At 32.9% G+C, this 16,043-nt stretch overlaps 1 protein-coding gene across 1 annotated transcript; it reads right to left on the bottom strand.

The window, feature by feature from the left end:
• Window positions 1-5,992: 5,992 nt before the first annotated feature.
• On the bottom strand, window positions 5,993-8,595 carry LOC146925034 (protein neprosin-like). Its single transcript, XM_085711918.1, has 7 exons — window positions 8,446-8,595; window positions 8,246-8,332; window positions 7,943-8,137; window positions 7,653-7,817; window positions 7,359-7,412; window positions 6,609-6,758; window positions 5,993-6,361 (listed from the first exon to the last, which is right to left on the bottom strand). The coding sequence occupies exons 1-7, from the start codon at window positions 8,590-8,592 to the stop codon at window positions 5,993-5,995; spliced, it is 1,167 nt and encodes a 388-aa protein (XP_085568044.1). The 5' UTR covers window positions 8,593-8,595.
• Between the last annotated feature and the right edge of the window lie 7,448 nt (window positions 8,596-16,043).

The following is a 16,043-nucleotide window of genomic DNA, read 5'->3' as shown; positions in this document are numbered from 1 at the left end:
GATCCAAATTTTCTTTTTAATTCTTTCATAACTCACTCAGAACTATATCCCTAATTTTTTCCCCTAATCTTCTCACGTTTTGGATTATTTGGACATAGTTTATTATGGAATTGAGACTCATATATCCCTAGTCCTCTCTCCAATACAACCAAATTCTCCTTAACATATTAGATTATAGGGTAATTTTAATTTGGACCGGTGAATGTTTGGGTCCAACTTGGACCAATTTTTACAAGCATTGATTAAATAAGACACACAGATTTTATAGTAGTCCAACTGCACGGAATTATTCTCTCACTCTTCCATCCTCTTATGCACGTGCTTCTCTCTCTCTCTCTCTCTCTCTCTCTCTCTCTCTCTCTCTCTCTCTCTCTCTCTCTCTCTCTCTCTCCCTCTCCCTCGGTTCCTTTCCACTCTTTCTTCATTTCTATCTCTTTCACCAACTCAGTCTCAAACCCAATCTCCTCCTTTCCTTCATTCTTTTATGTTTTTCTTTTTTGGCAACCTTTTGTTTTACCTTAATCACGTTCCTTTATTTGGGACAACATTTTCAGAAAAATTATCGATGGAGTTATTTGTTAAGTTTTGTGAATTTGACCATCACCAAGTAGATCTTTGATTTCATCCCATAGTCTCTGGCTTTTTCCTCTAGAAACGGTGTTAGTTCTTAAACAAAAGGAGGGTTATACAACCTTTTTTTTTTCTGCCACGAGATTGAACAATTTTGTCCAGATTATATTTTAAATCGATCAATTTTGAATTGGGTTCTAATTTTCAAACCAAGCTTTAGATTCGGGTATGTCGGATATTAGCAGCATATCGACAATGGCTTCCATTGTTGCATACTTGTGTTATTTAATCCATTTCCATCATGTTTTGATTTCAATTTTATGTTCAATATAACTTTGTATCCAATTACCAAAAAATGTTTGTTTCCAATGACAATTTTTTTCCCAGTTGGCTTGTTGAAACCTTTAGCTTGAAGAGACGATGGTGGAAAGTTGAAGAAAAAGAAGATGAATTTTTAATATTAAAGTAAGAAAATGACAAGTTAAAATAATAATAATGATTACTATAATTAAAATAAACACAATAAGAGAGAATGTCTCAGTCAAGCTCAAGGTTGGATTTGGTAGTTTATACAATAAAAAATTAAAATAAGCACAATTAAAGCTTACAAAAAAGTTAAAAAAGAGAATGCAGAGAGGAGTGGGACGAGAGGGATATAATTGATGGTTGGATTTGGTGGGTATAGACTATGATAAGGTTTTGTGGATGATATAATCTATATGGTAGAAAAAATGGTCCAACTTGGACCCATGCAATTGGTGGTGCAAACTAAATGTACCCTAGATTATATATTTATAAATTCTTCTTTTTCATCTCTCTTATTTTAAATTGTACTTTTATTGACAAAATGACGAGTCCCTTTTATTTTGATCTATGACTATTTATATATTATGCCACATGTGAATTTACGGTCAATCTTTAGCCCAGACTCGACAAAATTCCTGGCTCCGCCACTGCAATATCGGTTGTCAGATGGGTTTATAGTGGCCTCCTTCTCATAAACATTTAGAAAGAATTTTCATAGAAATGGATCCATAGATGTAACTCCTGCCACTGGTGTTGCTAGGATCCTGGATAAGAGGATTCAAACTTACACACGTGCGTGCAAACATGCGCGTACGCTCACACATGATGACGACGACGACGACGACGACAACAACAACAACAATAATAATAATAATAATAAGAGTAGGGGATAAGGCAAATAAAGCCAAGACTTTTTTTGTAAAAGATATTTCATTCCTTCAGGTAGCTAAACAACAACCACATAATACAACATGTGAAAAACACTGCCCACTATCACGTAAAGTACAAAATTAATACATAATAAAAAGATACAAACTTTAAGAACTATATATTTTCTTCTGGATTTTACATCTACGTACCAGTTCATGGTTACATTGGCAAGCTAAGAACGAAGGCAGGCACCAGCAGTCACAAGAAAAATGACAACCAAAACACACGGATCTAGAAAATATACTAGGAAGGTACTTACCACCAAAAGATAACTAGAAAAATAAATTAGGCCTTAATAGCAAGTTTCTCTTTTCTAGCAAGGAATTGTAACAGCTAGGCCCACACATTCCTATATTATCTAAGTGTAAATCAACAATACACTCCATATCTCCATCACTAGCTTTCACCACCAATTTCCTCATCACTCTCCATCTCTTTCTCTTTCACTGAAACTGTCTTTGAATTTCAATTTCCTACCCACTAGTTGAGAGATGACATCTACACCACCACCAGTCAGTGTCCTTCCCACCCATACGTGGGGCGAACCAAACCTTGCCCCTCTCCCATTTCCAACGTGGGTGTTTTTTCTAATCATACTTGTCATTCTTCTCTTAATCTCACTTATCTTCTGCATTGTGAAGCTGTGCAAGAGGGAGGGTCAACCACAGGTGGCTCCTATGCCTGTGGTTAAGATTACCCAAGAACGTAATATAAACCTACTTAACACTGCCAAGTTTTTGCCAGCACAATGGCAGGTGGTATCCTCAGAAGCAGCTCTGCCAAAAACTATCTCGGAAAGTTTACTTTTAGAGTCTTCATCACATGTCTTACCACAACTTCTGGAGGTGTAATTTTTGGATATGGTCTTGGCATCTCAGGCATATATGTAATATGATCATAATACATACGCATATAAGAATATCAAAGTACGTAATATAAACCTACTTAACTAGGGGCGAACCTGAGCAGGGCAGGGTGTGGCAATAGCCACACCAACTCAGGAGCTTCCTACAAATTAATTTATTAACTTGTTAGTAACGATTACCTTATCTCCTTCCTTCCCTACAAATTAATCATGTATTTGCCAGGAGCTTCCCACAAAGATGGCGTTGGTATGAAAAACAACAACTTTGAATAAATAAAATCCCATCAAAAAAACTTTGAATAAATAAAAATTTAAAACATAGTGAGCAGGCTGTAACTTTCAAATATTTTGTAGTAAAACCTATTTTGAGTAGTAAAGTTTATTGATAATATCTTAAGAGTTTGGATTTGGTATGAAAAATTACACTAATAGGATGATAAGGGGTTTCAAACCGACAAATCTGCGTGCACGCGGGCACGTGCGCGCGCTCACACACTCACACATATATATTCAGAAAATTCCATTGTACTTAAAGTTACATACATTAAGTGTCCTTCCAAGCTTCTTATGGGGTCAACCGGACCACGCTCTTCGCCATTTTCAAAGTGGGTCTTTTTTATCACCTTAATTTGCATTCTTTTGTTGATTACAGCTAGCTTTTGCTTGGTGAAACGATCAACCACAGGTGGCTGCCATGCATGTGATTGAGATGCAGAACTAGAATTTGCAGCAGGAACAGGTGGCAGCTGAGCCATGAAGGTGGGTGGTCATTGTTTGGAACTGTTTCTGGGAGTTAACGGAAAATTTGTTTTATTTTGTTCTTGTTGCAGTCGTCTATGCCGTTTTCCCATGTCGATGTTCTGTTGTGGTTTTCAATGAGATTTTTTTCTTCTATTTTTGCTACAAATTCAAACTCGGTTTTGATTTCCTGTCTAGTTCATCCCAATATCGGGAGGGAAGAAAGGAGCAAGACGCCTGAAAGACATTTTTTTAGAAAATGGAGATGGGAAAATATACATTCAAAATAATAAAAAATTGAGACATTTATAAGCCCAAAAGAAAATTGCTTATTAATTATAATATCAATTTTTCATAGTAGATGGCCAAAAACAATAATAAGATCAATGCTAACGAGTTTTTACTTCTTCATTTTTTTCATCTTCAATTTATGGGTTTTTGCGTATCTTGTTGAAAGAGGTTGAACATGATCAATCCTCTACAATAATCTTATCGTGCAACTGTTTAATAGGGTTAAATTTCGAGGATTCATTAATTAATGGTGAAGAAAGTACACTACGCACTAACATATAAGAAAACCAACAAAGTATATTTCTTTGCTACAACTAATCACAACGCTTTACTATTCAACAGACAAGTTATAAATTTTCCTATAAGAAAACCTTCTCATTTTTCTTTTACTAATCAATCAATCTTTCTTCTTCTAATTTTATTTTTAATAACCTCCTTCATCTGTGTGTGGTTGAGATGACGTCTACACTGGTGAGTATCCTTCCCAGCCATTTATTCCTATTCCTATTCCTATTCCTAAAATCAATCAAACACAACAAACACTAAATCATAGATTTACACATTCCTCAATCCATGGTCAAAATTAACTTTGTCATTAGAAAAATAAATTAATAACAACTATCACTATTGTAAAAAACAAATTATTTATTTAAAAAATGTAACTTTATTGATTTTGGTGGAAAATGAGTTGAAGAGGAAATGGTGGGTACTTACGGGAATCAGAAGAAATGCTCAAGCATGTGAATGTCAAAGAGCGCTTTGATGAGGGAGATGTGTGGAAGAAGGAGGTGCTGCCGGAAACTGACAAGCACCCTCTTCTGGTGGTCAGTGAAGTGTCGGGGCGGAGTACGCCACCGTTCGTCGCCGGAATCTTAAAGCAGGTGGGGCCACACAACGATACCGTTTCTAAACTACTTTTCAAAAAATAAATTAAATATTTTCTTTTAATTAATCACGTGATATTTAAATTTTGTAATTTATGAGTATTGTCATCTTAGACTCATAAAACAAAAGAACAAACACGCCCTTCTATATACTACAATACTAGCAGCATGAAAAGAGTTGCACATTTCATGCCAAATCTATGTAATTACGTGTAAAATCTATCCAACTTGCTGCCATTGCGAAGCAAAGAAATAGATTAAGATGTCATACCATGCATGATGAGAGAGACTGTACTCTGAGGGAATCGACACATACCAAGAGTTTCTTCAAAATCATATCTTCCCTTTTTACTCTTCTCATTTGATCAAGCATGTGAGAATTTAATGAATTGATGAGAGACGTTAGATTAAAGTTGGATTAATGGTTAAGATTTGGTGTCAAATTTTATTTGACACCTTGGTGTCATTTGATCATATCCCATATATATATATATATATATATATATATATATATTGGATATAATCAAATGACACCAAATCCTAGCCATTAATACGGTTTTAATCTAACGGCTTCCATCAACTCATTAAATGCTCACATGCTTGATCAAGTGACCCACCTTTTATTTTTAGAAATAATTTATTCTTTCTTATTTTGGTTAATTCCTTTCCAAAAATTCTATGATTCTATTTTTTTTTTAAGGATTAGACATCATTTATTTTCAGGGCTCTCTTGCACTTGATTTACCCCTATTTCATTACTCCAAAATCCAAATATGGCCAACATTTTCTTATGATTCCCTAGCTTAGTAAGGCCCAGCTATTTAGATGGTAAATATTTGGTTAAAATTATAGTAAATTTTTCGTTAAAATTCAAGTGTCATATTCATTTACAACTAAAGTCTTTTTTTTTTTTTTTTTTAAGATGAGAAGCATTGTAATTATATTCTCAGTGTATTAAAATTGCAAGTGTTTTTTTGTTTGTATTTAATGATCACTTGAATCATGATATACATGATGGATTCAAATCCCCTACAATCAAAATTGTTTGCATTTGGGATATCAATGACTATCCAATCAAGATTGACAGTCTAAATTGAAGTTCAGTAATTTAAATTATAAAGTAAAAAAATTAACACTGACTTCTTATCCGTTTGATTTTGATCGGATGACCACAAATAAATAAAACCCTAAATCCCTAAAAAAACGTAAAAACATTTTTCCTATATTAAATCATTTTTACTTCGTGCTTAAATAAAAATTGAAAATTATCAAAATCATAAATTATTCTATTGATCACTAGGAAAAAAAAAATTACAATGTAGTTACGACTAAAACATTATTCTAACAACAGGTTAAAAAAAACATTATTGTAACAACTAAAACCTTATGAAACTTGATTCCAACTTGATCAACCACAAGCACCACCAGGCCCTCCAAAGTGAACAGAAGATCCTAATGATTTTCTCGTACTTTTAAAGTAATCAATTCCAAAGCATTTAGGGGCATCAGTGAACTTTTCTACAAGTAACTCTTCTGGTTCAATTTCTTTTCTAACATCATTACGATATGAAACTTTCCTAAAATAACATGCATGAATGAAGTTGCCATCAGGAAAGCTTCCAGATCCCATTGGAGGACTACGAGTATTCGCAGGGGTTGTTGTACTCCCACCCCATCCCACTTGATCAGCATTATTCAAGTTAGAGAATAATTTTGCAGGAAAGTATCCAACAAATTCGTCTTCTATTGTCACTAACCAATTTTTGGTTAATGGGTCCTGGACACACATCCATAAACATTGTGAATATAATTTTGGAATACTTCATAAAAAACAGGTTATGTAAGTTCAGTTTTTGTAGCAGGCCATTTTCATGAATTAAAGTAGTTATTTCTCCTCGTTCATTTCATGCAACTATTTTCTTGTTCTGTTCTACTAACAACGATTTTGATAAAATAATCACTTAAATTTGTAAAAAAAATTGTCATAAGCATAGATTTTGAAAATTTTATAGTTAGGGAATTACCTTGGAAATGGAAATCTTCATCTCATACACCTTTCCATTATAGATTGATGTGGGCCACACACGGGATCCAATTTGATAATGTGCACTAGGGATCCGAACAAAACCCGGACAGACGGTATCGAAGCATCCAGTGCTCTTGGAATTATCTCTCTAATATGTTTCAATATGACATTATTTTTTTGAAAGAAATAAAATTGTTTGTTTTTCTAGTCAAACTCAAAAGCTATAAAATAAGACTCAAGTGTGAAAGAGAAATACTTTGTTAGACGCAACCTTAAATCTTTCAAAAGACACAACCCTAAATCATATATATATTTGGACGCAGACAAATAAATAATAAAATTTAAAAGATAAAAATTTAAGTCATGCCACTTAATATCATTTCACTTTTAAATTTTAACATTTATGTGTATATGTAAGAGTAGCTCATGTCAGAAAGAAATAAAATTGTTTGTTTTTCTAGTCAAACTCATCTCTCACACAAATTTATCAACATATTATTTTATTGATTAAAGTTCATTTGGCTCCCTCCAAAATATGTGTATCTCGTTTAAAATTGGTGGAATTCATATGCATTTTATTCGATAAAAGAAAGTATGTTGTTAACTTTATTCAAGTTAAAAATGACAACAAAATGATCATTATATTAATATTTGTAAAAAAAACATTATATTAATATAATGGGTACTAGTTTCTATAAACCAATAGTGTCTTACAAAATAAAAAAAATTAATACAAACAACTTCTTACCGTCCAATACGAGAACAAATGAGTTGCATAATCGCCATATAAATGAGGAGATACCTGGAACCGATGTATATGATTATTCAGTAGTATTTTTTTAAAAAGATATTTAGTAGTATTTTCTATACCATAAAATTGATGACATTTAATAATTCATGCGTATTCAAATTTTTAAGATAAAAATAATAAATGCATCTACTAATTTAAAAATGGGTTTATATTATGTTTATAGACAACTTTTTAGTTAAAATGATGCATAGATATATGAACGGAGTGAGTACAATATAAATCAAAACTTACACGCCATCCAACCATAATTTTATTAGTACCAAATCCCTTTCCATTTTGAACCCATAAATGAGACGAGCTTGTTTGATCTTTAGAAACTTTTGGATTAAAAATGCTAGTAGTTCCACTAACTCCAAAGTAAGGACTAGCCTCTTTTATGGTATATGCAGAAGCAACCTACAAATTCAACGGGTTCAAAAAAACTAGCTTAAATTTTGAAATAAAACAATTGTGATTTATATAAATAAATTACTAAGAACATCTAAAATTTGGTTTTGTTATGTATATAATAAAAAGCTTACGTGATGGCCAGGACCATCTCGAGCTATGGTATGATTACTGGGAAAAGATTTGTATCGAATGAGGTCCTCTTTTGTTATCCTCCGAATAGGAACAGTTTCTTTTGGACAGTTGTATTTCTCAATTCCAAGTATGAGTTTGTTTGAGGAATTCTCCATGCTTGAGTTTTCAATTGTTCTTTGAAAGCTTGGTTTCATCTACAACAAATGAAAGACAATACCCATCCATAAATATATAAAAAAAAAAGGTTAAATATCAACTACATTGAAATGCTCTAAAAAAAACTACATTGAAAGTTATTTCACCTGTAATTTATGATTCCTCAACGATGGATGGTCAAAAGCCGGTTGCTTGTAAACATCAATGCAATCAACTATGTATCCAAACTTTGTCTACAAAACCACCAAATCAAATACATGGAAACAAACAAAATAATCACATCATATACCAATATCAACTTAAACTATACCAACAAATACTATATATGTATTTATGTATTAAATACATGAATACTCTTGATAGGAGACTTGTTAATGAGCTTGAGATGCCTCTCAAACTCCAAATCTTCGTTTAATGTACTACGCATACCATCATCTCTATGACCAATACTGCTAGTCACCAAACACATGATAAAGAACAATGTATGAATCATTTTTACAATCTTAGTAAACAAAATGACTTGGTGATCGATCGTGGTATATAATAATATTGCCTATTTATATACAGATGCTCTAGTGACATTCAATCTAATTCATTTACACATGATAAAGAACAATGCATGGTCCGTTTTTGTTTTTTTTTTTTGGTTGGAAAGAGCCTCTTCCGATGAGTTTTAAATCAGTTATACAACTAATTTAATAGATATTTTTTGACAAGCAATTGAATAGATATAATTTAATCATCAATTCTAAACCAACAGTTAGGGACAAAGTTATAATGGCATTCTAACATAATAACAATTGAGTTTTCTTGCTTAATATGATAGTATGAAACGCAAAGAGCCGGCAACATTGATATATTAATGTTTAGTAGTTGTTTTATTCATTGAAAGCACATTAAACTTGAAGAGTCCAGATCTGCTCCATTTAAGGGGATGTTGTTGATTATTTGAAACTAGAGGGAGAGGTGTGTGACATTATACTAAAATTTAGGGGAGGTGATTGTAATTTTCCCTTTGATTAACAACATATGTCATTCCTTTGAACTCCGTGTGAGATATATAAGTGATAGGATTGTCATTAGACTTGGATCGTTTGTTCTCCAACTTCTTGCTTTGTTGAACCTCGTTATAAACCATGAGTTCACAATGTGGACAAGTTGTTTAAATAAATATATTTTAAAGAATTAATAGGACGTGATAATTTTCATAATCTTTTTTTTAGGGAAATTTTCATAATATTTGAGTTCTTGAGAAATAAATTGTGATAGTTTGATAGTTCTAACACACATATTTATACGTAAATTAATCATGAGACAATTATTTTATGATATTACTAGATGTGACATAATTTTATTCTACATGCATAATTTTTTTTACAATAATCCTACATGAGTAATTGATAGTAGGTTTAGTGTTAGTATGTGTTTACACCTAAAAATAATCACCATGTTAGATGAAATTGGTAGATAGAGAATTAAATGTTAGGCGAGTTTTCTCGCATTCGATGGAAGGATGGGTGAAGGCTATAATAGTTGAGTTAGATGATATCTTTTTTTTTTTTTCTTTCTCTAGGATCTACCGACTAACACCAGGGCATGGAGATCTTAGAATGAGTCAAACCTCAGTAGAATTGCAAAATGAGACATAAAACACATGCTCCAAGTTTATAGCGTCACTTACTGCAAAGAGCTGTGAGTAAGAAAACATGTTCATGGGAAGGCTGCACACTATGGACCTTATTATCATACCGTGAAGTGGGAAGATGATAGTCGAACATGGGGCACCATCAACCCCTTGCATATGAGAGAAGCATTAGATAAAAGTGTATACTAGGACTTTCACCGAAAAATCATCCAAGTGTCACAAACAAGAATATCAACCACAATCAAACAATTGTAACCTCAACATTCTACCACCTCATCTAATTTATAACATTGTTTATGGTAATTTTCTTCCAAATGAGGAATAAATCAACCAAGATATTTATTTATCGATTGATTGAATAAATATCAAAATTGATTATTCATAATTCTTAACTCAAACAACGTGGATAATGTTAAGCGGGCCGGTTAAAGCAATGCAATAAGTCAACAAGTGATGTGCTTGTTGTGGAACATAGGGTAACCGTAAATCCCAGTGGCCAAACTCAGTTGATCCCAAGAAATTACATGCCCTTCATTATTAACATTTCTAAATATAACCACAACTAAAATGTCATGTGAGCTAATTTCCTTCATAGTCTCACTAGCTAGCTACCTAAACATTTTTAAATGATCATGTTCAGTGTTCATGACTAGAACTATATTATATATAGTGGAAGAAAGAAAACAACATTCCACTCACCATCACTACCAAAGCAACCAACGACTTAAGCTATTTTTCTCTTCTTCTCTTTCACCAACACAACAATGGCGGCACATCCACCTTCAGTTGAGTTTCCCGGAATTATATTTGAGAATCTCCCGGGTGGGTGCTTCCGACTGCATTGGCTGTTGTCTTTGTAGTCATTGTACTAGTATTGCTCTTCTTTTTCCGGAGACAATATAGCAATCGCACTGCTGCCGCTAGCACCAGTAGCGCTTGATTGAAGAGTGGTATATGTGTTGTTCGTGTTATTTACCATATCTTCAAGGAGTTTACCTTTACTCCATCCATTTGTATGTTTATTTTATTTTAGTAATGGTTGAAAGATAGTGAAATCTATTTAATTTGGTCATGTTTCATTGTTAGTATGTGCTTAATCTATAATTAGACTTGGTTTTCTATATTTTTTGCTTTGTTAACTTGTCGAATATGTTGTGACTATTTTTGTGTACAATTTGATGATGGCAAAGCTATTGAATTGCTTTGATATTGTTTCTTGCTACTGAATCAACAATGATATATAATTTAAAGGGGAAAGAACATTGATTGAAGAGTAGTATCTGCTATTCTGCTTTATGACACATAAGTAAAGTTTGTATTCAATCCCATTAAGCAGTAGCTTGTGCTCACATGAAACTAGAACTTTATCTTTAAATCACTAAATGAAACTTCTTAAAGTTGTCCTGAAACTTCTTAATAATATACTCTTGTAAGCTTGTTGCGGTACATATTACTGTAATCCTCCTGCTTCCTGTTTTTCAATAAAATTTATTTAACCTTTTTTAAAAAATAAAAAATAATATCGCTTAATTACACTTTTGACCGTTCAAGTTTTTCGATTTGGCAATTTTGGCGCCTAATTTTTTTGAGCTATTATGACCGCTCACTAGGGCTGACAATGAACCGAACCAACTCGAAAATAGTTTGAGATTCGATTCGCTAATTAACTCATTAAACTTGGTTCATGAAACAAATGAGTTGAACTTGAATTTAAAATTAAGCTCGTCAAATAAATGAGTTGAACTTGAACTGTGTATAGTTCGACTCGTTTGGTTTGTGAACCAGCTCGAGATATTATTAGTTTATTACACATTGCTAAACTAATTTCACTGAGATATTATTTCTACTTTTTTTTTCCTAGTGTTTTTATTGAAGGATTTTCTAGTGTTTTTTGTTACTACTTTATTACCAATTATAAATTAAAAAAGAATTAAAACTGATAGGCAATGTAATGCCCACTTGAGTAAAGAAAAATAAAATGACAATGCCCTTTAAAACGTTGGAAGTGAGTAAGGTATTCAGGAACTAGCAAGTTCTAAGCTTGCAATTCAAGGTCCCACGTCGAAAGTTTACTAAAGAACGCTGAGCAAATTATCTTATAAAAAGAGCAGCTTAACTCATTCATTCATGTACTGAGGGAATCAGCAGGGTTATTAATTAATTTTAGGTCAAATGCATCCAAAGGTCCTTTAAGTTTTTCATTTTTCTCAAGTTGTTCCTTTTAGTTTCTGAAACGTTTCAAAATCATATAATCAGCGTTTGAATTGCTATAAAGATGTCAAATTAAACATTAGTTGCAAGCAAGTATAATATTAGGTACAGAGAGTAGAACACACAATAACTATAACAGTGCTTTTAAGGTTTTCCCTTATGAAATTTGTTGTGTTTCATCACATAATGAAACTTTCATCACATAATAATGACTCAAACCGTGTACAAGTCCCTTTTGCTGCAGATTAATATAAAGATGAAAGTAAAACTGTGCCATAAAAATGTCAAATTAACGACGACGTTATCTTGTTTTAAACGGAGGCTGAAAGACATTATGACTTTGAAACGTTTCAGAAACTAAAATGACTTATTTGGGACTTTTGAAACTTAAAGGACCAACTTGGGAAAAACGAAAAACTTAAAGGACCTTTGGATGCATTTGACCTTAATTTTACAGTAAATAATTATTGGCTTAAATGCACTTTTCACCCCCTATGTTTCAAAAAGTTGCGATTTTGGCCCCCTATAAGAAAAAATGGATATTTTGATCCCCTAACTTTTGGCTCTCTTTGGATTAACTGATTTTATGCTAATTTCTCAGTCTCTGATGGTGTAAACTGACATCGGGATAAAAGGATGCTGATAAGTGAAGTCCAAACTTGCATGGTGTCCAAACTGACATGATAAGTGGAGTCCAAACTGATAAGTGGATCCTTCTTTAGGGGGTCCAAAAGTTACACCATGCCAGTTTGGACTCCACTTATCAACATCCTTTCTATCCCCATGTCAGTTTATACTATTAGAGACTGAGAAATTGTCATAATCTCCATCAAAATCAGCTAATCAAAAGATGGTCAAAAGTTAGGGGGTCAAAATATCCATTTTTTTATAGGGGGTCAAAATCGCAACATTTTAAAACATAGGGGGTGAAAAGTGCATTTAAGCCATAATTATTTGATTCATAGTGTTGTTACTTTTTCAAGTGGTTTATTAGACCAATTGAGAGGTTCATGAGCTGTTTCGTTGTTCATTTAAACCATAGTTGTTTTTTTTCTCTCTCTTAGCTCATTTGATTTGAGCTAGTGAGTTCCTGAGCTTGACTCGAGTTCGAGCTCAACAAAATTTTAATGAGTTGAGTTCAGTTGAGCTATGTTTAAAGAGATGAACCTAACGCGCATAATCAAGTCACTCAAGAACTTTAAACGGGTCGAACTTGAACTAAAAAAAGTTCATGTCAAACTTGAGTCGAGCTTTGAGTTGAACCAGATCTTACCGAGTCGAGTCGACTCATTTCTAACCCAACCACTCACATTTACCCATTTATGATTTTGAGTTTTCATAGCTTTGTCCTTGGTTTTTTGTCAATGTGTCACATTAATGTCGTGCAATATATACTCCATATCTAACCAAAATTTAGAAATAAAACTCTTTCTTCTCCAATCAATATCAGCAAAACTAATCTACTTGGTATTGTTTAGGAAGGGTCGTTCAACACCATCAGAGATATATCAATATAAAGTTTAGAGCCAACTAAGATGTGACTACCTCTATCAAAAAACATGAGTGATGCTTGTTTCCGATTAAGCTCAATATACGAGACTTCAAAATAAAGAACCACATAACCAAACCCCGTAATGTCATTCATTCCCTTATTGAAAGAGTCAACAACTTATTTTTGAATCAAGGACAAAATCAACTTTTCTTTTTTCTCGAGTCAAGGACAAAATTGACCTTCGATCAGCCAATTGCAAAACTCTTGATAGTATTCTTTACTACAAACATTCCGATAATTGAACTTCCCGGGTCTTAATTACCTAAATTAATTTTTTTGAAAGGAAAATACCTATAACAAAGTTTAGCATAAAATAGTTTACAAGCTCAATCCACAAAGACCAACTTGTGAACACCCATACATAACTAAGAGACAAACATCACAGACACAGATAGAGCAGCAGTAAAGTTGCATTAATTTACATGGTAAGCATTATTTTGACTTGAATAACTAACTTTTTGGTGAGATCTTTCAAGTCATGGGCCAGTAAAGGAGAATTGAGATGTCTTCGTCAACTTTCCATTCTCTTCACTATTTTTGGTGACATCCTTTGTTGATCTCCTTCATCAATTTATTGCATTTGTTTGTCTTTTCCTTGAATACAACTTATGATAGAGCATGTGAGAGTGTACTATTACTAGTACATAATCAAAATGAAAGAAAAAAGAGTACCCAAAAAAAAGTGTTAGGCTTATAAAATGACCTTGTGTTAATAAAGTAGTTTAACTTTGGCCGCAATTTTCAATCATTTGTTCTAAGATGTGGATTTTTATTTCAACTATTCAGATTTTAGGAATTTAAACCACACCTTCATCTAAATGAATTTAACAAGCACTAGTTTATTAAGTTAAGGTTTAATATGTCTAATCTTATTATGTTTTCCGTACATAGACCTTCACTTCTGTTTTCTAACCTATAATAGAAATATATAAAATCACAACTTGTAATAAACAAAAAAAGTGATAAATTCAAAAGCAGAAAACACAAAATATCTTGCGAAACAATACAGACATGCCAAAAATAAATGAATGAAACCGTTTGCCTAAATAATCTCTTGTACAACCATAGATGTTACCGGGAAATAGTGATTACCGGTTAGACATTAAAGTGTATCACCTTTATTTTTAGAGCAAATTACATTAACCTCCCTAAGGTTTTGTTAAATAACACAAACATCCCCTCTAGTTTTAAACTCAACACAAACCTCCCTTATTTTGTTATTAAATTGACAAATACCACCCTTGAACTTTAACACCTTTTAATATCTCCGTTAACTCCTTCCTTCAAAAAATATATCTCCATTAACTCCTTAGCTTTTAGACACACCCATGAACTCTTACATTGAACTTTTTGTTTTCTTCTACTGCTGCGTTTTAAATTCTGTTTCTCATGGTCATTTATCAACTTCATTTCAGTATAAGTTTGAATAATTGAAGTTGTTTATTAAATTGATTTGGGAAACATGCAATTCAACCATATTCGAACCGGGCTTTTTAGCCTGGCCCTAAAAAGCCCGTTGCCCGACCGGGCCGGGCTTAAACGGGCCGGGCCGCCCGTCTTGACAGCTCTGGAATAGACAAACATACCAATACACTTTCCCTTAAGTCAATCTCTAATAATGCTGACATGAATCATTTAATTGAAATGTCACTCTTTTATTGGTCAAACATTTGGGAGTACCGAAACACTCAATTTTGTTTGGAGCACCATAGAAATTGCCTACAAAATATGCCCAACCATTTGCATTATACAATGCATTTGTCATAATAAGAATTTATTTGTCTAAACCAGTTACGAGTTTTGCTGTCGCTCATATGCCTTCCCAAATAGGATGAAGTTTTTTGGGTTATTATAAATGGCATATAGTCATAAATGACTTAGTTTATAAGAAATCTTAAAATTGCAATCAAAATCGATGGATTTTGCCTATTTTGGGATTTGAGTCATTGAAAGTGAAGAAAGTCGTAAAATTCTAGATTTTAGGATTTAAGTCGGGATTTTGACAACAATGGTGGAAGTGTGGTATAATGTCCTAATAACTTTATCTCTATTCGGGAGGGAGCATTACTGACTTAAATTTCATAGAAAAAATTATGACATAACTGGTTTTGTCCAATTAAATCCTAATGATGGCATATAACCTAAACTATTGCCGGAGGGGCAGCATGGTATGTCTTTCACAACACTTGTGACTATTTTAAACTAAATGAACTGATGATTGATAATAATGAAGAAACTTAAGACTATTTTAAAACTATAATTGGTATCAAACATTATGTTTGAATACAAGTGTAGATTTGTTTGTTTTGTTATGAGTAAATAGGCAATTTCCCCCCCGAAATTGCAAGGTTTGTCAAATACCCCCCTGTAGTTAACGAAACATCAATTACCCCCCTGAAATTGCATAACGTTAATCAATTTACCCCCTCCATCAATTTTTCTGTTAACTGTTTACGGTTATGATCAATTACCCCCCTGAAATTTTACACTTATGTGCAAAATGCCCCCTGAACTTGAAAAATTAAAAAAATTCTGG

Source organism: Medicago sativa, chromosome 5 (assembly GCF_051527215.1).
Source record: "Medicago sativa cultivar Bolivia chromosome 5, Bolivia_mono, whole genome shotgun sequence".
NCBI classification, from domain to species: Eukaryota; Viridiplantae; Streptophyta; class Magnoliopsida; order Fabales; family Fabaceae; genus Medicago; species Medicago sativa.
The sequence above is the reverse complement of the archived record's forward strand: the minus strand, read 5'-3'. Positions and strand labels throughout refer to the sequence as shown.

Bases quoted from the DNA above. Each gene is read 5' to 3' on its own strand.
- LOC146925034 (XM_085711918.1), bottom strand. From the start codon at position 8,592: ATGATTCATACATTGTTCTTTATCATGTGTTTGGTGACTAGCAGTATT. The intron at 8,333-8,445 runs GTATTTAATACA...GTGGTTTTGTAG, and splicing joins CTCCTATCAAGAGTATTCAT to ACAAAGTTTGGATACATAGT. The intron at 8,138-8,245 runs GTGAAATAACTT...CATTTGTTGTAG, and splicing joins TGAGGAATCATAAATTACAG to ATGAAACCAAGCTTTCAAAG.